Source organism: Poromitra crassiceps (genome assembly GCF_964638095.1).
Source record: "Poromitra crassiceps genome assembly, chromosome: 25".
Classification (NCBI taxonomy): Eukaryota; Metazoa; Chordata; class Actinopteri; order Beryciformes; family Melamphaidae; genus Poromitra; species Poromitra crassiceps.
The window spans coordinates 18750056-18778055 of NC_139649.1; the positions used below are offsets into that span (position 1 = coordinate 18750056).

Consider the following 28000-nt stretch of genomic DNA (forward strand, 5'->3'; position numbering starts at 1 on the left):
CAACACATCTACTAGTTTGTAGTGTTGTTATAGGGGGAAATCCCTCACCATAATTATTACATACATAAACATGTAAATGATGCTAAAACAGGCCAAATACATTGCATCTGTTTATTTAGAAACACATATAGTTGACTGTACAACCATTTTCAGTTTCCAGTTTGAATGGTTTGATACATAGACCATCGCACCACATCGACTGTTATGTTGTTAAAACATACCGCCCATGTGTCACACCATAACATACATCATATTGCAAAACAAAGATACCCTTTCATACACATAGGTCTCTATCATTCATTTTCTTGTAATAGTAAACATGGCAGCATATAACATGACTTCATATGGCACACACTCAGTTTAGTACTTCACTGTTTTTTGTTTTTTAATGCTAGCACTTTTGGTTTTGATTCACTTGTCAGTGTAGCATCCATCATCCTGTCCTCAATTGTAGTTTCATTACGTCCGTCTGAAAGTGCTTTTTAACATTCTTTATGCAAACCAACTATCTGTGTTTGTTCTGTATTTCGCTGTATTTAATACTGTCAGAGGCATTTGGCAACTGCAGAAGACCAAGAGCTCTCAAATGCGCTCATTCATACATACATGCACGTACACTTCAAGTTATTCGTTGGCAAACATTCACATGATTTTGATAGGAGTGGTTCATTCAACTACTACAAGTAGTAAACTTCCAAAGCCCCAAATTGACTTTGACATACAGCTCCCAAAGGCAGAGGGGATTATTTAAAACCATGTTTATAAAGAAAATAATAATAATATAAGGGGGGGGAAAAAACTTTTGAGGCACATACTTTCATGCAACACTAGGTTGACTGAAATATGCCTTAAATCTTCAGTTACTTTTTTCCAGCCTCCACTTGAGTCGAGGAGCTAATACTTTCCAAATTCTTGACAATATAAGAATTATTTCAGTCCTTTTTTCCCTGGCTTTTCTCTGGCTTCCCCACAATGTCAATTATTTCATCGTGGCACAGAAGTCGGGTTGGGCACAAATGTAAGACGGCAATAAGGCAAACCTACTCTACAGCATCACTGACCAGCACTGTATGCATATCTGTACACATAGGATTATTACCCTCACTAGAGAACCCTAAAGTTCATAAGACCATTTCATTGACAGCAAACACAGAGCCGTCAACCTCAGCTGCTGCTACCACACATGATGATCCACAGCAACGTGGTCCGTGGCGAGGTCAGGAGAAACAGGGAGTTTCCTTTCTCCATCGTCCGATGGCCCAGCAGTTATTTGTGCGGTTTGGCGTGGCGGACCACTTTGGCCTCGTATACATTCCTCATGGTCTTTTCGATCTGCTTGAGGAAGACTTGAGGAATCCGGCCACACAGGGTGTTGACCGTGTCCAGGAACTTGGTTTGGATGGGGTAGAACAGCGACTGGAACAGGTTCTCCTGAAAGGGATACTGCAGGGAGCAGAAGCAGAAACATGGCCATGTGTCAGTCGTAGTACAGCAGCTCGTTCTCTCTTTCATTAATGGCTGATTTCCCACATTAAACGATGCCTGCAAATTGTGGCCGCAGGACAGGGGAGGAGGTGTTAGCATCAATCATAAGTTACTACTTGGCTCGTCCTTACGAAGCTTATCTCAGGAAAGCAGAGGGAACCGACACCGCTGCCAGACAAACAAAGAAAATAAAAAAAATCCACATGTAAACACTGACCTACATTGTTAAATGTAAGCAAGAAGAGAACATTAGCAAATGCATAGACAATATTCATATTCTTATTATTTTCCAGAGTTTTCTGAGCTTAGGGAGAAATACAGTGCAGTTTGACCCTCTACATTTTAGGTACAAAACACTCACATAATGGATAATGCACTTTTTGGATCTTTCTTAACTCATTATGGTGTTAATGACATGTTTGACTTCATTTAGAAACATTGTAAATATAAAGTAACAATTTACTCTCTCAGAAGAACAAATGACTGCATGGTTGTCAAATACTGTCTGCCTGTCTTACATTAGCGAAGAAGAGTTTCAACCAAGACATCTGATTGGTTGAAGCCATGCATTATTAATTGGTTGGCCTGTTAACTGTTATGATACCAGAGTATCTGGTGATTTAGTGTGTTTATTCTCATGCATATACACTACTTTGCAGAAAGCTTTTCTGTAGCTACTTTGGGGATGCTGACAGCACTCAGCCGCACCTACTTCATCTACATCCCACTCATAATCACAGTAAACGACTCCCTTATTGCAGTAATAAATCACTAAGCAGTTGAAGGCAGTTGTGGGCAGAGTTGAGCTTGTTAATCAAAATAAGTAATACTTTTCTTTTCACTCCCTGGGAACAGTAATCACTACACTACATTACCTACTACTTATATTGCTTTTGCATTACACCTCCAAACTGGCAACTGCAACCCCCCTTCCTCCCCATGTACCTTAAAAAACGGGGCTAACGTAGTTCCTTCACCTATGCAAGAATGATCGGAGCAACCAAATAATGACAGAGTCTCATGTTTTTGTCATCGTTTTGCTTCATAAATTAAAAGTAGTTGGAATTATTCACCTGGTGAACATGGAACTTTTTCTGCCATTTCTAAATGTAAGCTGGTTTGGTGAGTGTCTGTCATTTCAATGGGGGGGTAATAACAATTACTTATTATTTTTTAATTGGTAACTGTAATATTATTACTAATCTTACAATAGTTATTTGTTAAACTGTTTGCTATTGGGAAAACAAAATGATGTTACTCTAACGCATTACTGCGTAATAATGTGTGCCACTCAGCACTGGTTGTGGGGCAGTGTTTCAACAGGGGGCGTCATGCATTTATTAACTGATTGAGACTTACTCACTTCATGTATCACATCATAGACCACATGCTTAGTCACATCATGTATTGCATCATAGACTGGCTTACTCACATCATGTATTGCATCATTGGCTTACTCACTTCATGTATTGTATCATAGACTGGCTTACTCACATCATGTATTGCATCATAGACTGGCTTACTCACATCATGTATTGTATCATAGACTGGCTTACTCACATCATGTATTGCATCATAGACTGGCTTACTCACATCATGTATTGCATCATAGACTGGCTTACTCACATCATGTATTGCATCATAGACTGGCTTACTCACATCATGTATTGCATCATAGACTGGCTTACCCACTTCATGTATTGCATCATAGACTGGCTTACTCACATCATGTATTGCATCATAGACTGGCTTACCCACTTCATGTATTGTATCATAGACTGGCTTACTCACATCATGTATTGCATCATAGACTGGCTTACCCACTTCATGTATTGCATCATAGACTGGCTTACTCACATCATGTATTGCATCATTGGCTTACTCACTTCATGTATTGTATCATAGACTGGCTTACTCACATCATGTATTGCATCATAGACTGGCTTACTCACATCATGTATTGCATCATAGACTGGCTTACTCACATCATGTATTGCATCATAGACTGGCTTACTCACATCATGTATTGCATCATAGACTGGCTTACTCACATCATGTATTGCATCATAGACTGGCTTACTCATATCATGTATTGCATCATAGACTGGCTTACTCACATCATGTATTGCATCATAGACTGGCTTACTCACTTCATGTATTGCATCATAGACTGGCTTACTCACATCATGTATTGCATCGTAGACTGGCTTACTCACATCATGTATTGCATCATAGACTGGCTTACTCACATCATGTATTGCATCATAGACTGGCTTACTCACTTCATGTATTGCATCATAGACTGGCTTACTCACTTCATGTATTGCATCATAGACTGTCTTACTCACATCATGTATTGCATCATAGACTGGCTTACTCACATCATGTATTGCATCATAGACTGGCTTACTCACATCATGTATTGCATCATAGACTGGCTTACTCACATCATGTATTGCATCATAGACTGGCTTACTCACTTCATGTATTGCATCATAGACTGGCTTACTCACATCATGTATTGCATCATAGACTGGCTTACTCACTTCATGTATTGCATCATAGACTGCTTACTCACTTCATGTATTGCATCATAGACTGGCTTACTCATATCATGTATTGCATCATAGACTGCTTACTCACTTCATGTATTGCATCATAGACTGGCTTACTCACATCATGTATTGCATCATAGACTGGCTTACTCACACCATGTATTGCATCATAGACTGGCTTACTCACATCATGTATTGTATCATAGACTGGCTTACTCACATCATGTATTGCATCATAGACTGGCTTACTCACTTCATGTATTGCATCATAGACTGGCTTACTCACTTCATGTATTGCATCATAGACTGGCTTACTCATATCATGTATTGCATCATAGACTGCTTACTCACTTCATGTATTGCATCATAGACTGGCTTACTCACATCATGTATTGCATCATAGACTGGCTTACTCACATCATGTATTGCATCATAGACTGGCTTACTCACATCATGTATTGCATCATAGACTGGCTTACTCACATCATGTATTGCATCATAGACTGGCTTACTCACATCATGTATTGCATCATAGACTGGCTTACTCACTTCATGTATTGCATCATAGACTGGCTTACTCACATCATGTATTGCATCATAGACTGGCTTACTCACTTCATGTATTGCATCATAGACTGCTTACTCACTTCATGTATTGCATCATAGACTGGCTTACTCATATCATGTATTGCATCATAGACTGCTTACTCACTTCATGTATTGCATCATAGACTGGCTTACTCACATCATGTATTGCATCATAGACTGGCTTACTCACATCATGTATTGCATCATAGACTGGCTTACTCACATCATGTATTGTATCATAGACTGGCTTACTCACATCATGTATTGCATCATAGACTGGCTTACTCACTTCATGTATTGCATCATAGACTGGCTTACTCACTTCATGTATTGCATCATAGACTGGCTTACTCATATCATGTATTGCATCATAGACTGCTTACTCACTTCATGTATTGCATCATAGACTGGCTTACTCACATCATGTATTGCATCATAGACTGGCTTACTCACTTCATGTATTGCATCATAGACTGGCTTACTCACTTCATGTATTGCATCATAGACTGGCTTACTCACATCATGTATTGCATCATAGACTGGCTTACTCACATCATGTATTGCATCATAGACTGGCTTACTCATATCATGTATTGCATCATAGACTGCTTACTCACTTCATGTATTGCATCATAGACTGGCTTACTCACTTCATGTATTGCATCATAGACTGGCTTACTCACATCATGTATTGCATCATAGACTGGCTTACTCACTTCATGTATTGCATCATAGACTGTCTTACTCACTTCATGTATTGCATCATAGACTGGCTTACTCACATCATGTATTGCATCATAGACTGGCTTACTCACATCATGTATTGCATCATAGACTGGCTTACTCACTTCATGTATTGCATCATAGACTGGCTTACTCACATCATGTATTGCATCATAGACTGGCTTACTCACTTCATGTATTGCATCATAGACTGGCTTACTCACATCATGTATTGCATCATAGACTGGCTTACTCACTTCATGTATTGTATCATAGACTGGCTTACTCACATCATGTATTGCATCATAGACTGGCTTACTCACATCATGTATTGCATCATAGACTGGCTTAGTCACATCATGTATTGCATCATAGACTGGCTTAGTCACATCATGTATTGCATCATAGACTGGCTTACTCACTTCATGTATTGCATCATAGACTGGCTTACTCACTTCATGTATTGCATCATAGACTGGCTTACTCACATCATGTATTGCATCATAGACTGCTTACTCACTTCATGTATTGCATCATAGACTGTCTTACTCACATCATGTATTGCATCATAGACTGGCTTAGTCACATCATGTATTGCATCATAGACTGGCTTAGTCACATCATGTATTGCATCATAGACTGGCTTACTCACATCATGTATTGCATCATAGACTGGCTTACTCACTTCATGTATTGCATCATAGACTGCTTACTCACTTCATGTATTGCATCATAGACTGGCTTACTCACATCATGTATTGCATCATAGACTGGCTTAGTCACATCATGTATTGCATCATAGACTGGCTTACTCACTTCATGTATTGCATCATAGACTGGCTTACTCACATCATGTATTGCATCATAGACTGGCTTACTCACATCATGTATTGCATCATAGACTGGCTTACTCACTTCATGTATTGCATCATAGACTGGCTTACTCACATCATGTATTGCATCATTGGCTTACTCACTTCATGTATTGTATCATAGACTGGCTTACTCACATCATGTATTGCATCATAGACTGGCTTACTCACATCATGTATTGCATCATAGACTGGCTTACTCACATCATGTATTGCATCATAGACTGGCTTAGTCACATCATGTATTGCATCATAGACTGGCTTACTCACATCATGTATTGCATCATAGACTGGCTTACTCACTTCATGTATTGCATCATAGACTGGTTTACTCACATCATGTATTGCATCATAGACTGGCTTACTCACTTCATGTATTGTATCATAGACTGGCTTACTCACATCATGTATTGCATCATAGACTGGCTTACTCACATCATGTATTGCATCATAGACTGCTTACTCACATCATGTATTGCATCATAGACTGGCTTACTCACATCATGTATTGCATCATAGACTGGCTTACTCACTTCATGTATTGCATCATAGACTGGCTTACTCACATCATGTATTGCATCATAGACTGGCTTACTCACTTCATGTATTGCATCATAGACTGGCTTACTCACTTCATGTATTGCATCATAGACTGGCTTACTCACATCATGTATTGCATCATAGACTGGCTTACTCACTTCATGTATTGTATCATAGACTGGCTTACTCACATCATGTATTGCATCATAGACTGGCTTACTCACATCATGTATTGCATCATAGACTGGCTTAGTCACATCATGTATTGCATCATAGACTGGCTTAGTCACATCATGTATTGCATCATAGACTGGCTTACTCACTTCATGTATTGCATCATAGACTGGCTTACTCACTTCATGTATTGCATCATAGACTGGCTTACTCACATCATGTATTGCATCATAGACTGGCTTACTCACTTCATGTATTGCATCATAGACTGGTTTACTCACATCATGTATTGCATCATAGACTGGCTTACTCACATCATGTATTGCATCATAGACTGGCTTAGTCACATCATGTATTGCATCATAGACTGGCTTACTCACTTCATGTATTGCATCATAGACTGCTTACTCACTTCATGTATTGCATCATAGACTGGCTTACTCACATCATGTATTGCATCATAGACTGGCTTACTCACATCATGTATTGCATCATAGACTGGCTTACTCACTTCATGTATTGCATCATAGACTGGCTTACTCACATCATGTATTGCATCATAGACTGGCTTAGTCACATCATGTATTGCATCATAGACTGGCTTACTCACATCATGTATTGCATCATAGACTGGCTTACTCACATCATGTATTGCATCATAGACTGGCTTACTCACATCATGTATTGCATCATAGACTGGCTTACTCACATCATGTATCGCATCATAGACTGGCTTAGTCACATCATGTATTGCATCATAGACTGGCTTACTCACATCATGTATTGCATCATAGACTGGCTTACTCACATCATGTATTGCATCATAGACTGGCTTACTCACATCATGTATTGCATCATAGACTGGCTTACTCACTTCATGTATTGCATCATAGACTGGCTTACTCACATCATGTATTGCATCATAGACTGGCTTACTCACATCATGTATTGCATCATAGACTGGCTTACTCACATCATGTATTGCATCATAGACTGGCTTACTCACTTCATGTATTGCATCATAGACTGGCTTACTCACTTCATGTATTGCATCATAGACTGCCTTACTCACATCATGTATTGCATCATAGACTGGCTTACTCACATCATGTATTGCATCATAGACTGGCTTACTCACTTCATGTATTGCATCATAGACTGGCTTACTCACATCATGTATTGCATCATAGACTGGCTTACTCACATCATGTATTGCATCATAGACTGGCTTACTCACTTCATGTATTGCATCATAGACTGGCTTACTCACTTCATGTATTGCATCATAGACTGGCTTACTCACTTCATGTATTGCATCATAGACTGGCTTACTCACATCATGTATTGCATCATAGACTGGCTTAGTCACATCATGTATTGCATCATAGACTGGCTTACTCACATCATGTATTGCATCATAGACTGGCTTACTCACATCATGTATTGCATCATAGACTGGCTTACTCACATCATGTATTGCATCATAGACTGGCTTACTCACTTCATGTATTGCATCATAGACTGGCTTACTCACATCATGTATTGCATCATAGACTGGCTTACTCACATCATGCATTGTATCATAGACTGGCTTACTCACATCATGTATTGCATCATAGACTGGCTTACTCACATCATGTATTGCATCATAGACTGGCTTACTCACATCATGTATTGCATCATAGACTGGCTTACTCACTTCATGTATTGCATCATAGACTGGCTTACTCACATCATGTATTGCATCATAGACTGGCTTACTCACTTCATGTATTGCATCATAGACTGGCTTACTCACATCATGTATTGCATCATAGACTGGCTTACTCACATCATGTATTGCATCATAGACTGGCTTACTCACATCATGTATTGCATCATAGACTGGCTTACTCACTTCATGTATTGCATCATAGACTGGCTTACTCACATCATGTATTGCATCATAGACTGGCTTACTCACATCATGTATTGCATCATAGACTGGCTTACTCACTTCATGTATTGCATCATAGACTGGCTTACTCACATCATGTATTGCATCATAGACTGGCTTACTCACTTCATGTATTGCATCATAGACTGGCTTACTCACTTCATGTATTGCATCATAGACTGGCTTACTCACATCATGTATTGCATCATAGACTGGCTTACTCACATCATGTATTGCATCATAGACTGGCTTACTCACTTCATGTATTGTATCATAGACTGGCTTACTCACATCATGTATGACATCATAGACTGGCTTACTCACTTCATGTATTGCATCATAGACTGGCTTACTCACATCATGTATGACATCATAGACTGGCTTACTCACTTCATGTATTGTATCATAGACTGGCTTACTCACTTCATGTATTGCATCATAGACTGGCTTACTCACTTCCTGTATTGCATCATAGACTGGCTTACTCACATAATGTATTGTATCATAGACTGGCTTACTCACATCATGTATTGCATCATAGACTGGCTTACTCACTTCATGTATTGCATCATAGACTGGCTTACTCACATCATGTATTGTATCATAGACTGGCTTACTCACATCATGTATCGCATCATAGACTACTTTGAAGGCCGGCTGCTTATCGTCATGATACACTCCACGGTTCCCATGGAGGATGGACACGCCCTCTTCTTCTGCCCCTTTACAATTACTCCCGTACATGCAGTGGTCGGGCCTGTAGTTCCACTGGCAGGGAAAGGTGAAGAGACACTCTGCAAACAAGAGAGAGGGAGAGAGAGAGAGAGAGAGAGGGAGAGAGAGAGAGAGAGAGGGAGAGAGGTTTAACATAAAACAAAACAGAAAAGGAAAAAACGCTTGAGAATGAAGAGTGAAAGAAAGGCGTGTCTTCTCTCTCTCTTTCTCTCACATGCACACGCACACACACATAATTAGATTAGCTCATTTAGTTCTTGTCTGGACACATTTTTTCACCTCCGTCTAACAGACGGCGTTTGCAAAACCACATTGAGATTTTCCACTGGGCATCTCAGCAACTACTGACGATGTGCGGAAAATAATAATTATCACCCCAAATAGAGGTGTTGGCGTTCGTTCATTTCAGAAGTAAAAGACATCATAGGAGAGCAATGAGTAGTGGTGGGCAACACGATTCTCTTACGGGAGGGGGCTGAATTTCACGCAGGACCCATTTATGGCAATACGAGCTAAACAATGCACAGTCACATTTCTCTCCTACTTAAACAAAACCAACGTGTCAGGTTGTCAACGTTTCTTTTTTAAACCTTTATTTACCCGGGGGGCATTCGCTGAGCGTGCATGCCATTTTTCCAGCCACGGCCCTCATTCACACTTGTTAAGTCACCCACTTTACGGGGAGGTTTTGTTTTCCAATCTGCTTCTGCAACCTTCAAACTACAAACACACACACACCCGTACACACACACACACACACACACCTGTACACACACACACACACACACACCCGTACACACACACGCACTGTCTTCTCTTCTAGAATAAAAAGATAGCAGTGTGTTTAGATACCAATCAGCCACGTTTAAGTGTAGGAGGAAAACACAAAAACAGGGCGTTGATTATCTCCAGTACTCAGCCTGCGGCCTTGTGCTTCTGAGTGCTGATATCCAGTAAAGCAGCTTTTCACAGTTAGGAGGGTACGGCACTCAACAGACTCAACACAAGAGCTTAAGGTCAAGGCTGTTTACACGAAAGAGATTTACAGAGCGTGGTTATACATTCTCATGGATAGATCAAGCTCATGAGTCATCACTAAAAACAATGTGCTCTCTCTGAACTACTTAAAAAAGAATGTGGAAAAAAGAAAATCACTTCCTCTACAAGCAAGCACAGTGGAGACAGAAAGCGCGTGGCTCAGTGAAACACGCACACACACACACACGCGCGTGCTTGTGCACGCGTGCAGACAGAGCCAGAGCCCCTGAATGACTTTGAGTGACTTTGTAATTTGTGGAAATGGCTGGAGGCGGGCTGAGTGGATTTCATGTGATCAGGATGGTTTGAGCAGGCCAGCTGTGCACTTTGTATTGAGCAGGTCAACCTGCCACCCAGGGGCGCTGACCATCATCTACTACCTGGATCCATACCCGACAAACACTGACTCCCATGGGTCTCAATGAACTTCTTCTAAATGTCTTTCAGGGATTTCACCCGTATAGAAGCCATTAGTCTCTATGGTGTGCTTCTGACATAGGTACGTAATTATGTTGGCTTTCTTTCCTCTTTTGACAGAACAATTAAACCTGAGTTGACATTCCTCCAGGTCCTATCAGGTCTGGATGTTTATGTATATGTAGTCCTCCTTGCTCATGTGTCCTCCTGTATATCGTCGCTGTCGGGGCGAAAACTCGGATCTCCAAAACAGCAACTTTTCAGGAAGTAAAACAACAACAAACGTGTGCTCTTATATACTGAACACCACGTCATCAAAGATTTAGAAATAGAAATCTTTATTGTCCCCAAATGGGGCAAGTCGGTTCACAGCAAGCAGTTCATACATTACAAATTTATGATATATAGTATTATATTATTTTCATGAACTATAACATGGAAGATAGATTGAATATTAAATAGGTAGTAATTTGTGCACTGAAGCATCTGACAGTCCACAGAAGTACTCCTTTGACCTTGAGCAGGAAAATGAGAGATCAGAAAAATGCTATGGATTGACTGAAGTGTCTCTATGGAGAGGCTGAGTTTGAAGGCACACCATATACGCTAATTGGAAAGACAAACATGCGCACGCACGCACACACACACACACACACACACACAACATAAATGTGTTTTCACATTATGCGCCTACTCCAGGGAATGCGTGTTGTAAGCCAACACTACCACTGCCAGCTCTGCCCATGGCTTTGGGCACTTAATGCCCACATCTGGCCAGTGCAGCTGGGCCTCAGTCTGCTGCTGCCTCACAGCCACAGGCCCCTGTGTTTACCCATTCAGCCTCATAAAGCAGACTGCTTTACCAATAACAACGATGAAAAGACTGTTCGTGTGAAAATATAAGCTACTGCTGTGATACTGCTGGGACTTCCATGTCGATCGATGCATCTCAAAGCATTTAGACTGGAAATTGCTCTGTGTTGAGTATGTGAGACTTTCCGGGGAAACACAATGTTCTTTCCTTAGGAGATTTATCGGAAAAAAGGAAACGGACTCAGCACATTTTTAGTGATGCACGATATATCGGCAATCATATGGTGGTATCGGCCGATGTTAGTCATTTTTCTATATATCGGTATCGTCCGATGAGCAAAATAACAGCAATGTTAATATTGGTCATCGGTATCGGCCAAAGACATTACTTCTTCAAATCTTCAAGTGTTTTTAAGTATGTACAAAATTTGAGTATCATAGAAACTTGTTTTTATACAGATCACATTTTATTTGAAGCAATGATGATGATCTAATAAATAACAGTTAGTCCTTACAGATTGCTGTGCATTGCGCAGGAGCGGCACTAATGGATTTCATGCTCTGGGATCAACGTAGTTCAGTGGATTGTGAGCTGAAGACACCCTCGGGGGAAAGACTGTACCTGGATTATAGTGGAAGATGATGTTGAGGAGGTCCTGGTCCCCCCAGGTGATGTGGTTCTTGTACTTCTGGTAGAGGGGATGTAGGAGGTCCTCCCATGACAGACCACTGGGGATCATACTGTTCTGAAACACCAACACCAACATGTTCTCACAACAGCGCAACGTCACAAAAAACATTTATTTTTTTAAACCACATCATCAAATGGGGGCACATTTAGATTTCAGTTTCAAGTTGCAATTTTGCTGCTTGTATTGATGCTCCTGGAGAGCTGCTGGATTGAGCTCTGAGGGCATACGTCTAGACTGAGCTCTGAGGGCATACGTCTGTGATGCTGGCATGGCAATCAGACAGCTTCAATCACAGCCCACTCACAGCACTCTGTCTGTTGAGACAGAGTGACCTCAAAGATGGAATGGAAGAAGAAAAAACTCATAGGATGAAAAGAAGACTGACAGTTAACTTCATCTTTCAGCAGAGTGTGGAGAAATATCACAGGAGTAACTGAAGGAGAGGGACTTACTTTGAACAGTGTCTTACGGATCCGCGTGAGGTTCATTAGCATGACCCCAGAATTGACCCCGGTGACCCCGTAGAAGGGGTGTCGGGCGAAGCGACTGTACCAGCCGATCTTGGGGACCTCGTGCTCTGGAGCCATGGCTGCCAGCTGGGTCTTATTGAAGGCCTTCAGGAAAGCCCAGATATCATCCATGGGCCGGAGGAACAGCACATCAGTGTCCACATACAGCAGTGAGTCCACCTCCTTCAGGATGACCTGGAACACAAGGAGGAACAGCACATCAGTGTCCACATACAGCAGTGAGTCCACCTCCTTCAGGATGACCTGGAACACAAGGAGGAACAGCACATCAGTGTCCACATACAGCAGTGAGTCCACCTCCTTCAGGATGACCTGGAACACAATTACAGTTATTACTCAACCGCCTTCCTTTGCAAAAAGTATTGGAATGATCATGTTTAAAGATGAAACTAAATAAGACTTTTGACAAGGTATACCTTTTAGTGACGCATGATTCAAACAATATTTATGCAGGAATAGATCTGCCAACTCAGTATCCAGGTACACCTCAATGTTTATGCAAATAGCTCACTCACCCAGACAGTGAGTCATGCTAGGGAATCGGGACGGGCATTTCTAGCAAAAACACTATTCGAAATTCGCTGGGTCGAAGGAAAAACTTGTGCCAAGTTTCCAGCACCTTGTTGAATCCTACCTGCAAGAAGACAGGCTCTTTCTGGAAGCAAAAGTCCTGCCCAGTACCCACAAGGTACCTGATAAAGTGGATACTGAGTGTATATTGATTGCTTTGCAGCAAGAGAAAATGTCTATAGATTTGTTTGGCCTGCAATATGTGTTCATTACATGGTAAGTAAGCTGGGGGGTATTCTCAGTGAATGCAGGGGGGGAGAAAATCAATGGACGCAGCCGTGCTTTGATGAAGTTACTGCATTCGGTCTCTGGAGCTTGTTGCTTATTGGTTAAGTAAATGCTGCACAATAAGCGCAAAATCATCAATAATCATGCGAAAGCAATCATACTCATGTAATGGAATTAAATAGAGGCCAAGCAAATGGCAGTTACTGGAGAAACCAATAAGTAGAAATGGATTCTTATAAGCCTTTTTCGCAGCAGCCATTTTGTTTGTCTAAAAGGCAGGAAGCAGCACAGGTGCACCAACACGTGCTGGGGCCCTAATTAGTGGGTTGGTTGCACCTGTGTTTACCCTGCCTTTTAGACACAAGATGGCAGCTGTGAAGAAGGCCCATGAGATGCGTGCAGGTGAGAGGCGTGCTGCAGAGCCTTACGGGGAGGAAGAGTCTCTGAGCAGCGCAGGGCTTGAAGAGCTTCTTCCACTCCTCGGCGTTGCCCACAGAGAAGGTGATGGGGTAGATGCTGTACTGGAACTTAGCCACGACGGAGCGAGGCCACTGGTTCAGCTGCGAGTGAAAGTGCACAGCGTTAAACTCCACACATCACAGTGTACACACACAGGAGCATTTTCTAATATAGTCTCTATCTCACTGCTTTGTAATAGTCTCTCTCTCACTGCTTTGTAATAGTCTCTCTCTCACTGCTTTGTAATAGTCTCTCTCTCACTGCTTTGTAATAGTCTCTCTCTCACTGCTTTGTAATAGTCTCTCTCTCTCACTGCTTTGTAATAGTCTCTCTCTCTCACTGCTTTGTAATAGTCTCTCTCTCACTGCTTTGTAATAGTCTCTCTCTCTCACTGCTTTGTCATCACAAAATGACCCGTGAAGACGGCCATGTAAAACAATTACCGTAAGTCATGTCTTGTCGTGCGGTGGTGTGTTCCGCCTAGAACGTAACGCGGCCAGCTGTTGTTTTATTACCGAGTGATGTTCTTCTTGTGAGTGAGTCTGAAGCAGGGAGTGTATTACTAAAGTGTGTGTGTTTTTCCCTGTTAGGTGCTGAAAGTCTCCATAATCATCAGTATTATTCAGAACAGTATGATTTAGCCGTGCTGCCCTGGGGAGAGTGAGAGCAATGCAAGCATTTGGCAGAGTTTATGCTGACGAGGGGGGGAGATCAAAGGAGATACTGTGGCCAACGTTCCTAACCCAACACACACACACACACACACACACACACAATCCATCTTTCTCACCAGTGTGGATGGACATAGGCTTCTACTGTACATATCTACATAACAGATGTCCTACATTATCTCTGCCTGACTACCACATTCCTGCCTCCCTCAAGGAATCTTCTACACATGGGAAGACCATGGGAGGAAGACCATGGGCAGACATACTGTATGAAGGCAAGGCAAGCACACTGATTTACCATTTGGATTTAAAGCCGCCATGTTAATAGACTGATGTTAGTTACACTATCGGCAGCACTCATCAAACTCACGGCAGGCACCTGTGTAAAGGTGACTTTGAAGTGATGCATGGTGTTAGGGGAGGGAGGCGCTGTGTCTTGGTGATATATTATGCCCCCAACCTTGAGATAAAAGGTTCAAACGTCCAACACTCGAGTGAGTCAGAGAGGCGGCGTTAGCAGCGCTGTGATCTTGATGTCATCTGTTACAGAGCCAGGGGGAATGTGTGCTACATTAAATCAGGAATCCAGTAATGAATGGCAATACAATCCAGCGAGATTATGGTGGTTAGCGTTTATGGAACTATGCTGGATATGGTGCGTTTAGCTTTTTGTAAAAATATACACATTCTAGGAAACGGCTTACCCCCTTTTCAAACTGCGAGGCCAAGGGGTCCTCGGCAAAAATGTGAAACTTGATCTTCTTGAGGCTGAACAGGAGGGCTGATTTGACCATGGTGAGGGTCTCGTCCAGACGATTCCCACAGGCCACCACGGCCAGGTGCATGACCTCCTCAGGCCGGCCGCCGCGCCTGGCCACCGGGCGGCCCGCATCTCTCCGCGGTTTACTGGAAAAAGGCACAAAGAAGAGACGGAGGTGGAAACTTCGACGAGCAAACTACTACTTCTCAATTACTGATTGCTGAGAATCGAAAAAAGCAGCTCATGTAAAAGATAGCGGTAAAGGTAGATAGATAGTTATCTATGTTTTCCATTCGATGTAAAAAAGGATGAGGAGAGAATTGAAATAGGTCCTTCTATTCAAATAATAACTAAATAATGTGCGTAATAAAGCAAAGCATGAATGGACATGCGAGCAGGTTTGTCTGTACTGTCTCTTCACCAACATGTGTTTTCAGAGCAGCAGATCTAAATGGGTCAAGGCCATCGTGAGGGCTGGGGGGGATCTGGATCTGCTGACATTCCTCCACCTTGTTTTCCTCTCTCATCACCAGCGTGTCTGGTGCTGCTGGTGCAGTGCTGCTTATGGAGGTGCTGCTGGTGCAGTGCTGCTTATGGAGGAGCTGCTGGTGCAGTGCTGCTTATGGAGATGCTGCTGGTGCAGCGCTGCTTATGGAGGAGCTGCTGGTGCAGCGCTGCTTATGGAGGAGCTGCTGGTGCAGTGCTGCTTATGGAGGAGCTGCTGGTGCAGTGCTGCTTATGGAGGTGCTGCTGGTGCAGTGCTGCTTATGGAGGTGCTGCTGGTGCAGTGCTGCTTATGGAGGTGCTGCTGGTGCAGCGCTGCTTATGGAGGTGCTGCTGGTGCAGTGCTGCTTATGGAGGAGCTGCTGGTGCAGCGCTGCTTATGGAGGTGCTGCTGGTGCAGTGCTGCTTATGGAGGTGCTGCTGGTGCAGCGCTGCTTATGGAGGAGCTGCTGGTGCAGTGCTGCTTATGGAGGAGCTGCTGGTGCAGTGCTGCTTATGGAGGAGCTGCTGGTGCAGCGCTGCTTATGGAGGAGCTGCTGGTGCAGCGCTGCTTATGGAGGAGCTGCTGGTGCAGTGCTGCTTATGGAGGAGCTGCTGGTGCAGTGCTGCTTATGGAGGAGCTGCTGGTGCAGTGCTGCTTATGGAGGAGCTGCTGGTGCAGTGCTGCTTATGGAGGAGTTGCTGGTGCAGCGCTGCTTATGGAGGAGCTGCTGGTGCAGCGCTGCTTATGGAGGAGCTGCTGGTGCAGTGCTGCTTATGGAGGAGCTGCTGGTGCAGTGCTGCTTATGGAGGAGCTGCTGGTGCAGTGCTGCTTATGGAGGAGCTGCTGGTGCAGTGCTGCTTATGGAGGAGCTGCTGGTGCAGTGCTGCTTATGGAGGAGCTGCTGGTACAGTGCTGCTTATGGAGGAGCTGCTGGTGCAGTGCTGCTTATGGAGGTGCTGCTGGTGCAGTGCTGCTCATGGAGGTGCTGCTGGTGCAGTGCTGCTTATGGAGGAGCTGCTGGTGCAGTGCTGCTTATGGAGGAGCTGCTGGTGCAGTGCTGCTTATGGAGGTGCTGCTGGTGCAGTGCTGCTTATGGAGGAGCTGCTGGTGCAGTGCTGCTTATGGAGGTGCTGCTGGTGCAGTGCTGCTTATGGAGGAGCTGCTGGTGCAGTGCTGCTTATGGAGGAGCTACTCAATTAGTAATGCACTTTGTAAGATGCAGGGTTCCTGCAGCTTTCCAAGAGTAAAATTCAAGCACTCGTCAGTGACTTTGACTGAGGCACTGAGAGCAGCCACGCCGGTCTGCTCCACATCTTGTGCGAGACACCAGGAGACAATATGACGACGGCAGGATTGTTTCATTTCAGCTGTTAAAAGAGTTTTGGTTCACATGAGTGATTGTTGTAGAACACCAGATTTGTTGTTGAAAATCAAGCAGTTTCAGTGAGTATATTCAAATTCAAGCATATGCGAGTGATCAGCCGAGCAGCATTTTGGTAAACAAACTGCGTCACCGGGTGGCAACGGCAATGGAACCCTATGGAGACCAAGTGGCGCGAGGCTTAGTGTCTGACTCTAGCCGGCTAACTCTGTTTACATTTTAAAAACTGCGACAGTTCACACAACTTTAACACGACATGCAGTTGTATACATCAAACTCTTGAGCTACTTCTGCTCTCACTCAGAATGTCGAAATATAAGCGATGTGATGTATAGTTTTTGAGATATTAACATTTGTTTGGCACAACTCATACTTTTAACTGCCGTGGGGTTCCGCATTTCTGGGTGGCAACAAGTGACGTCATGCTGATTCGTCCTATTCCTACCCTTGAAAACATGACTGTTAAAATCAAGCATTTTCTAAAGTAACTATGAACCCTGAAGATGCAATTAAAGTAAAAAAAAACAACAACAAAAAAACACTTAAAAACATAGACAAAATGACGACTTGCAGTGAGAGTTAGAAAAGCAGAGTAAGTGCAAGTTGTCACTTCCACCTTAGGGCAGCGAGGGCTGTCAAACTCATTTTAGTCCACGGGCCACATGGGACCCGATTTGATTTCAAGTGGGCCAGACAAAGAAAATCAATGCATAATAACCTCGAAATAACACCACCTCCACATTCCACCCTTTCTTTTCGTGTAAGGAATAGGCCTACAGGTACATTTGAAGAACACGGTTTCACATCGTTATCTCAGCTACCATAGATAGAAGGCCTATCATATCAAATCTACTGTCTGCAACTGCATTACAATTGATGGCAACTGTGCAGTTCTTCTCTACTGTATAATCAAGGGGAATGAAACGACTTGATAATTTAGTGATGAATAGAGGATATGAATAGGCTACTTCATATTGGAACTTGCTCTTGAAACCTGCTATGATCAATTTTACGTGTCAAATCCTGAGCTTGAAAAATTGGATTGAAGGACTTTTCAGTGCAACTGTCCCACTTTGCAAAGTCCTGTGGGCCGGATTGGACCCTTTGGCAGGCTGCTTCTGGCCCCCGGGCCGTAGGTTTGACACCCCTGACCCAGGGTTTGACTGAAAAGGGTTCTGAAAGCAATGCTGATATTTATGAGGCTTCACATTTGACCACTTTCATGTCCAGAACTTCACCAAAATGACAAATGTCAGTGTTGCCCCTAGCCTGATATCAGACAGTGGGGATAATTCAAAAACATCTCCCCCTCTGTGCCTTCAAAGCTGAGTGCTGTTAGGATTTCAACGTAACTGGTACTTTTAATCGATTTAAAATAAAACAGCCTCTATAGCAGCGTCTATCTCGTCTATCACAAGCGCCATCATTGTTATTAGGTCCTGCGCACTTGACAACGGCGTTAGTCCCGCCCATTGCACTGTTTATTGATGCTGATTGGCTAATCGTTAGTCTCCCTCCCCGGTGCCCATTGGACTGGCTGTTTTTTCAACCCAGGAAATGGCTGTTGCATGTCACGACCGGGTCACGACCTCACGACGCCAGGCCAGATCCTGCTGCAACCCAGGATCATTATCAAAATAATAATCAAACACATTCTTGCATTCTTGTTGTAATAGAATGGATGCAGGTTAAATGCTTCCCATAGACAATGCAGTGCAATATTGATCAATTATACAATAAATACATGATAAAGCAAACTGCAGCATATCCATCGTATCAGAGGGAGACGAAACTGACAGGCTGCCTGATTCCCATTTTTTAATAAAATGCATACTGTATTGGCCTGGTAATCCGGTAGAGGCCTAACTGATACCGGTCTAACCCTATTCCACCCGTCACCAAATGCCAGCCATCATATCTCACATCACATTTGAGCTCTGCTCATCGCCTGTCAACATGTCACTGTTGAACAGTGTGTCACTTCAGGGACACGTCAAGGACTCGCCAATCACTCACGGCTCCCATTGTTGGGACAGAGAGGGAGGGCAATGCTGCAGAAGCATTCCAGACGCAGCACAGCTCAGACAGACAGACAGACAGACAAAGGACAGAGACAGACAAAGGACAGAGACAGACAGACAGACAGACATGGTGCACGGCCAAAGATTTTCCTCAAAGAACATCCCTGCCTCCCTCCCTGTAGTGTTCAGCAGCACCACTCCTCCTCCTCCATCCACCCTGACAACCAGCTCTCCTCCTCTGTAGCCGTGTGTGTGTGCTCCTGCTCCCACTGCGCTTTGTTCTCCCTGCATGCTCAAAGACAAGGAGGTCCTTTATCTGATGTCAGAACTTCTCTCTCTCTCTCTGCAGAGGCACAGAGGAGCGCTGGCCAGGAATTAAAATAGACTCGGCGGGCACAGCATCTCTCCCACTACGCAAGAGAAACATTTGTACAGTGGGGAGCCTGGAGCTGGGGCCAAACGCCACCCGCTTGTCCTCCATAGACACACACACACACGCACACGCACACACACGCACGCACGCACGCATGCCCGCACACACACACACACACACACACACGCGCTGTGTGCATACCGGTTTTAAAGACACATGTTAAACGTAAACGTTAGCATAGCCATAGGGAGGGTGACTGCCAAGTTACAGTTGCAAAGAAAAGAACAGAGAATCTTTTGTATCAGTGTCTAGCGGTTTTGTGAGAATAGTGGAAGACAAATGGTTTTCTGATGCTGCTGCCAGATGGTTTGTTTTCACTTTTCACATCACCGTCTGGGAACGAGTCGCTCAGGAAAGGCTTTCAAAGGGCAGGCATTTTCAAAACATCACACCCACCCAGGTGTGCAGGTGCAGGTGTGCGCAGGTCGGACCCTTCTCCCCCCACCCCCCTCTCCTCTGCACTGTGTGTGTGTGTGTGTGTGTGTGTGTGTGTGCATGTGTGCGTGTTTCACTGGTTTTGAGCTGCTTTCTGTCTCCACCCTCGCTTCCTTGTAGAGCCGGGGGGGAGGGGCCTAGGCTACACTGCTCACATCTCGGCCATAACGGACGGACACACAAAGTCACGTATAGACGGTTTTCACCAGAGCGCAACCCCACAGCACTTTTTCTCAACATTCGGCAAACTGCAGAAATATTCACTCGACATCGTTACTTTTGTTTTCGCCGCTCAGCTGACGGTTTTCACAGAATGGTCAGTCCTGCACTTGAATGTTTTTTTCTCTTTTATGTCCATAGCAAACACTGCAACAGGAAGTGAGCGGGGGTTCAATTTAGAATGTTTTTGTTGTCAAGTTAAAACCGTCTATAGAAGCGGCTGCACCGCTTAAAAATACTTGCAGGTGATCGGATGAACCATCTGCCTATCACGTCTATCACGGGCTCGCTCTCGATGGCGTCACAACAAAGCCCGCCTTTAGCTGCCTCATAGGACACTGTGATTGGTGTGAACCACTGGTGGTTCAGAATCAAACCAATAGATTGGAGCGTGGCAAGATTGATTTGTCGTGTGATCCTGATCTCATGATCTCGTGTGAATCCAGCTGCCTCACAAGGTTAGTGCGTGATGACGAAAGGCGAGGATTTCCTCCGACTGAGCCCGAAGGAAGCGAAGAGTCTGCTGTAAATCAATCAATCAATCAATCAATGAATGTGGAGGAGGAGAGTGAAATCTGAGACTGACAGGTGGGTTGCAGGGCTGAGACTGACAGGTGGGTTGCAGGGCTGAGACTGACAGGTGGGTTGCAGACTGACAGGTGGGTTGCAGAGCTGAGACTGACAGGTGGGTTGCAGACTGACAGGTGGGTTGCAGAGCTGAGACTGACAGGTGGGTTGCAGCAGGGCCGTCTCCAAGCGTGACACTTGGTTTTCTGCATGGCTGAGAGACACTGATGAAGCACAGATGAGGACAAACAGGAAGGTGCTGAGAAATCTGTCTGTCACGCCTCAAAGGCCGCCGCTCTGTCAAGGTTGTTCAACCCGCCATCGCCATTTTCACTTTGAAGCAGCGCCGCTTCTGCACATGTAATTAGGTTGCACTTAGGCTCGCAGAATAAGCGCCCTTGAAATTATGACAAACAACGGCCTTACTCCCGTTTTGCATAAAGCACGTACTGTTCGCATGAAGTAATGCGTTATGGCGTTATTCCCATTATTCCCCACATCTGGAAGCCGTCAAAGAGCACAGAAGACTGAGGTACAAAGGGATTGAATTCATGACAGGCTACAGAGTGAGCATCAGAAGAACCCCCTGCCTCCAGCCCTGCAGCGAGTCCTTCACATCATGCAGGGAGAGAAGTAAAGCAGCACATCTCAAGATGCTCTGCCATCCTGGAGTGACACCAGCATGAGAACACCCTGGGTTCAACCTGGACCAAACATGGCATTTAAAAACTCAGCATTAGGGACGGGGCCGGTCCGATCCAATATCGGTATCGGGTGCCGATATTGGCACTAATTCACGGATCGGATCGGAATTGATTTATTTTTTTGCAATTCCAGCGCACAGCTGGAATTGCGCACAAAGCTGGCCGTAATTTGCCCATGTATAATAGTATCCTTCTGTGCCTTGTATATTTTCTTAATTCTGTCTGCTTTTTGCAAGGTATATTGGGAAAAAAATTCTTTAATTGGCCAAATCTTTGCCTATACTGTATATTCAAGAAAAATATTGGTATCGGCATAATATCGGTATCGGCAGATATCCAAATTCAGGTATCGGAATCGGATCGGAAGTGAAAACAGTGGATGGGTGCATCCCTACTCGGCATGGCATTAGGCCATTTGGTGGACTCTTATCTGTATAGACAGTGCATACTCTGTGTGTGTGTGTGTGTGTGTGTGTGTGTGTGTGTGTGTGTGTGTGTGTGTGTGTGTGTGTGTGTGTGTGTGTTCTTCACATGGCAGTGGAGAAAATGGAATGTTGTGTTAAAGCCAAGGCAAGTCAAACAAGGCTGTAGTCACAATATTGGGAAGGACACATCCCTCCAATTCCAATAGATAATGTACCAGACCACAGGGCCTAACTGTGTGGAGAAGATGAGAGAGGGAGACTGGGAGAGTCTGTGTGTGTGACATCACCTTATTAATATCAATATCGTATTTTATTAATCGATATCAGCTCCTCCAAATGAATATCGATTCAATATTACCGTAAATTCCGGACTATAAGCCGCACCGGTGTATAAGCCGCACCTGCAAAGTTGACTATTTTTTTCTTATATAAGCCGCACCGGACTATAAGCCGCGGGTGTTTTAATGGTATTTTTTTTTGTGTGTGTGTTTTTTTTTTTTTGTGTTTTAATGTTTAATTACCATATGTAAGGGTTCATGCACAGAGGGGATTGTCGGGAAAGAGATGGCTGTTTGAGGAAGCTCCCATTTATTAACATTTCAACAAAACAACATAACACAACACCACCTGTGTTGTTTTTTACAGTGCACACAGTGTCATACAGTGTCATACAGTGTGGTGAAAAGAGGGCAAGAGAGGAAATTAAAACTTATTATAGTTATATAGGATTTATAGTTAGAAAGAGTGCTAAAAAAGAGAGATTTTTTTTTTTTTTTTTTTTTTAAATCCATAGATAAGCCGCACCGTTATATAAGCCGCAGGGGCCAAAAAAGGCCAAAAAACGGGAAAAAAGGTGCGGCTTATAGTCCGGAATTTACGGTATATATATATTTTTTTTACACAGCTCTAGAAAATATTGTATGCTAGCTGATGTGTTGAACATCCCTGGGTCTTTGTCCTGCTACACTGTTAGCGCAGCTCTGGGCAGCAGCTCGGAGCGGAGCTCCGGGCTTGTGGTTGTATGGAGGTGTGCTTGTTGTATTTCGACCGGCGTCCTGGTCGGGCGGGGTTGGTTGCTTGGTTGTGTCTAAGCACTGCGAGTGATATGTGATATATACCCCACCCCACTGTGAAACCAGAGGCGTCTCACAAAGCCACACCTTTCTAGTTCAAGGTAAGCGCCCTCCCTGTTAAACGTCCCTCTAAACTGAAATCGGCTCCTGTAGCCACTGGCGCACTGTGGAAAAACTGATTGTTCCAGAAACTCTAAAAATATGTTTTTCTTTTCACATCACATGCCATATCAAACAAATTATATTGTTAACATTGTCAAGCCTACTGTTACTCAACTGTCGATGGCCAACTGTTATCAGAAACAGATGATCTATTTTCATTGCAATTGGGGTATGAGAGGTTGAGCAATCATCACTAAGAGCAGACACACACTAAGTCTGGCTGAACGACCAAAACCAGAGCCGTATAATAGAAGAGTTCTGACATCTCCATTCACTCCAATGGACCAGTTTTTTTCCAGGAAGTAGAAAGTGGAACTCTTCAGTAAAAAAAGCAGCACTGTCGAGTTGCATCAAAATAGACAGTGTTGTACTTTGAAAGGGTTTTTCATCCCTTGAAATGAATCAAATTGTACATTATCTGCTTTATTTTAGCATGCAAAAGTAGCGCGAGACCCATTCCTGGCTGTTCATTGGCTAATGATTCTTGCATTTTGGTCCTCCGCTGACGCCACTCTCTTACTAGAGGACACTAGCCAAAACCAAAGTAGGCTATGGACTGTACAGTCTGCTGCTCACTAAACCTGATGGAATTCTGCACACATAGTTTATTGTTTATGTGGCCACATTTAAAAGACTGTTACCATCATTCCACTCGGCCACCAAGCTTCAAGTTGATAAAGACATCATCATGTAGATATACAGTAATGTTAATGTTCTTCTGACTGAACCTGGTGGGAGAGAAACTTCTATGTAGAAGAAGAGGCAAGGCTCCAAGAGGGAGGGAGGGAGACATTTAGACAGTCTTTCATCCAACAATGTAATGAACGTCTGGGACGTCACAGAGTACTGTTAAGCCTCAGCAGATGACAACCCAAATCCAAATGAAGTGAAATTAAATGAAGAAGAAAGAAAACTCTACAACCATTTAAAGCCAAAAACCGATATGGTCCAGAAATCTCAAGTACATTTTGCCTGACAAAAACAAAGACAACCGAGCATTCTCTTTCATTCTTTGTGCAGTTTGCTGTAACTTTTTGCATGATTCATCTCTCCCCCTATGCTTCAGCCTCCCCACCCCGTTTTGGAGATGACCCAATGTTAGTCTTCTCCCTCCACCACACCCTCCATGACTCACTGCCCACCAGTTATGTAAGGGATAATGTATTGTGAGTCGGTGATTACTGGCGAAATAATGACCGACAGGTGAATGATTGAGCCCGACGCGCAGCGGAGGGCTTAATCATTCACCTGAAGGTCATTATTTCCCCAGTAATCACCGGCTCACTATACATTATCCCGCTTAGAACACGGCCTACAACTAAATTATTTCAGTAATCTGACAAAAATAATTATTCAAATAGATTTTTTAATAGCGTTTTCAATGACAAAGCGGTTTCATTCGTAATTGGCACACAAGACACCACAGCTGCAACTGGTTGGCCTAATTAGTAGTGTCTGCAGACAAAATGCTCTTATCAACTGATTAATCCAGGTGTGGCAGAGCAGCGGTCGGTTGTCGAGAAATAATGACCGGTGAATCTTGTTGATTGACCAATCAGAATCGAGTATTCAAGAGAGCCGTGTTCTAAAGGGAGTTAGCCTATCTAACCCAGGCAGATACGTGGTCTCTCCCCCCCCCCCCAAGGGAGATTTCAAAAGCACTCCCGTCAGAGGCGAGGCAAACTTTGTTGTCGGCGCAAAAGATGACATTTTTATAGCGATACAAAATGCCACGAGAGAGAGAGAGACACACAGAGACTTCTTAACTGCAAGCTTAACTGTACTTGAAGTGATAGAACACGGGATTTGTTTCAACAGGCAGTATCAACAGCCCATCTAATCCTCTGTCTGAGTGACAAAGCAGAGACTGAGAGAGGGGTTATTTCTTCAAGCTTTTGCATAGAGAGACGTCGTCAACTCAATTCAAGAACGATATCAGTGTGGAAGGCTTATCTCTCTGTTACCGCTTTATGACATTTGTCTGAATTTGGTTTGTGCAACTCTTTGTCCAAAGCTTCTCTGGTGTGTAGTATACAGCATGGCTGCTTGTTTGGGGGGCAGCTGGAGGTCTTCCATCTATTTCTGGCTACAGGAAGTGGTGTGATGTGTCAAGAGGAAATGATACGATGAGGAAAAGCTGGGCTGTTTGTCTATTAAAACGTGCAGGAAATCAGGCCCCTGCTCAGATTTATAGATGAATGTACAAAACAACAAATACACTATAATGGGACTATTATGTCCTTTCTGGTGATGTGTGTTTCACATGTCCCTTCTCTTTAGAAGAGCATGCCAAGTTTCATGCTAAATGAATGGGGAGTCAGACATTTCATAATCCCTTATAAAATCAAAAATGAATTTGCCCTACATCTGAAACACCCCTATAAATCTCATTCACTGGGCAGCAGCGGTGGGCTATGCTACGCTTTGCTGACGTTTATACAGCCATTACCTGAAAGCTGAACAGTGCTGCTCAGTTTCCCCTGGTTTTTACAATCTCAAGCCAAAGAATCATCCGCTTAGCTAATAGCTAACGCAATAAAATCGGGAATACATTGCAACAACCGGCTGCAAAGTTTTTAGGAGGCAGCAGGCAGACGCCCCGATGTGTTTTCCCTAATCGTTATGCCAGTCAGTCCTGTGTGTGTTTGGCAAACCTGTTAGTGGTTTTCCACGGTCACCAGTGACCCCCCTTCACCCCATCTCCCTTATCAGCGGCCAGCACACACGCAGGAGAGTGGATTCTGGGAGGACACAGAGGTCCTCTCTGAATGTCCTGCCTTGACGGCTTTTATCTGCTGAGCAGTGTCCCCAGCGCTCAGTCCGGCTTTGCAAGTAGAATATATATTGCCTGCTGGTGGAGCAAGTATCTCCACCAGCGCATCTCTTGGCCATTATGGTATCGGCAGCGTTGGACCCAGGAGGAGGACGAGCCCAGGGGATGTGTGGAGGGAGGCTGGAATTAGAAGGCTGGGAGACGTAATAAAATGCTCCCATCGCTCAGAGCAGAAATAGCAAGTGACAAAGTGGCCTTATTGTCCTTTGAGGCGGTGACAGAATGTGATTTGCCGGGAGTGTGATGTGTTTGGCAGCCTCTCTCCCAAAACTCCGCAGAGGAAAATCACAGCTGACAAGCCTGTCACCTCCTCACAAATTGTTTTCCACACACTTTGACAAGTGAACGAGTCAACAGGATGGCTTTCAGGTTTCTATACAACACCACCAAGCAAAGTCTTGTCAGCATCGATCCATGGAGATGATTGGATGGATACAGGTTAGGTAACCCACCCATTCTGGTTCATTTGCATTCTGCATTAATTATACAGCAATGAATGGATTTCAAGGTGACCTTTACCCCTTTACACCTAAAGCAGCTGTGAGAGAAAGGCCTATATCCAATATAAGAACACAGAGGGTCAAATGATGAAGATAATCTTCGTCATTCTGCTGTCATTGTTTGATGTTGTCTATGTAAATTCCCACCTAATGGAATGAGACAAAAGCTCTCACATTTCATTTCAGCCATGATACGAGGATTTGCGCAGCCCGTGTTTTTGTAACTGCGTGATATACAGAGAGAAATTAATAAGACCATGGAAATAACAACCAGCCAGCAGATGCACCATGCAATATGTTGTCTTCTTCATTGACAGATCAGAAGGCTATTATTGTGATGCCATCATGCCAAGCGTCAACTGAGCACCACAATATAGGCTGCTTGATAGAAGGAAGGAGCGTCTTCTGGTTGTTAACTCTACTCTTTAACTTCCAAACGACAAGAAAGATGCGATTCAGCGCAAAGTACTTTCATAATGCACTTTTATACGCCCAAAATGGACAGTGTGCAAGGCGTGGAGGAAAGCCCTCATCCAAGCTGCACACACGGCCACGGTGCAAGAAAGAAAGAAAGAAAAACTCACGTATTTGCGTTCACGCTGGCTCGTCTATCGATCGCTTTCCCCTCTTTCCGTGCCTTGGGGGGCTCCTGCGCACGAACCCGGCGTCGATCGGGAGATTTTCGGGCAAACTTTGGTGCCACATCGCGTCCGAGCTGCTGTGAGGGCGACGGGGGGGCAGAAGTACTATGATCCTGCTCCTCTGCTGCAACTTCTTTCAGGAGCGGATCGTCAGCGGCATTGCCCCCCAAAAAGTACAAAAGTAGGAAAACTCCGAAGCACACGGCGATCGCGACTACTTTGCAGTGGATCCGCATGGTGAGCGCAAGTGGGCAGAGAGGCGAGCGGGACGCCTCTCATGGCTGCGGGTGGAAGGGGAGAGCAGCCCGAGTTGACATTTTGTTGCCGCCGCTC

The 28000-nt window shown here is 44.0% G+C and overlaps 1 protein-coding gene across 1 annotated transcript; it reads right to left on the minus strand.

Annotated features, from left to right (window-relative positions):
* Window positions 1-115: 115 nt before the first annotated feature.
* Window positions 116-27998, minus strand: gxylt2 (glucoside xylosyltransferase 2). Its single transcript, XM_083660733.1, has 7 exons — window positions 27611-27998; window positions 15731-15932; window positions 14325-14456; window positions 13021-13272; window positions 12499-12622; window positions 9495-9667; window positions 116-1443 (listed from the first exon to the last, which is right to left on the minus strand). The coding sequence occupies exons 1-7, from the start codon at window positions 27901-27903 to the stop codon at window positions 1267-1269; spliced, it is 1353 nt and encodes a 450-aa protein (XP_083516859.1). The 5' UTR covers window positions 27904-27998; the 3' UTR covers window positions 116-1266.
* Between the last annotated feature and the right edge of the window lie 2 nt (window positions 27999-28000).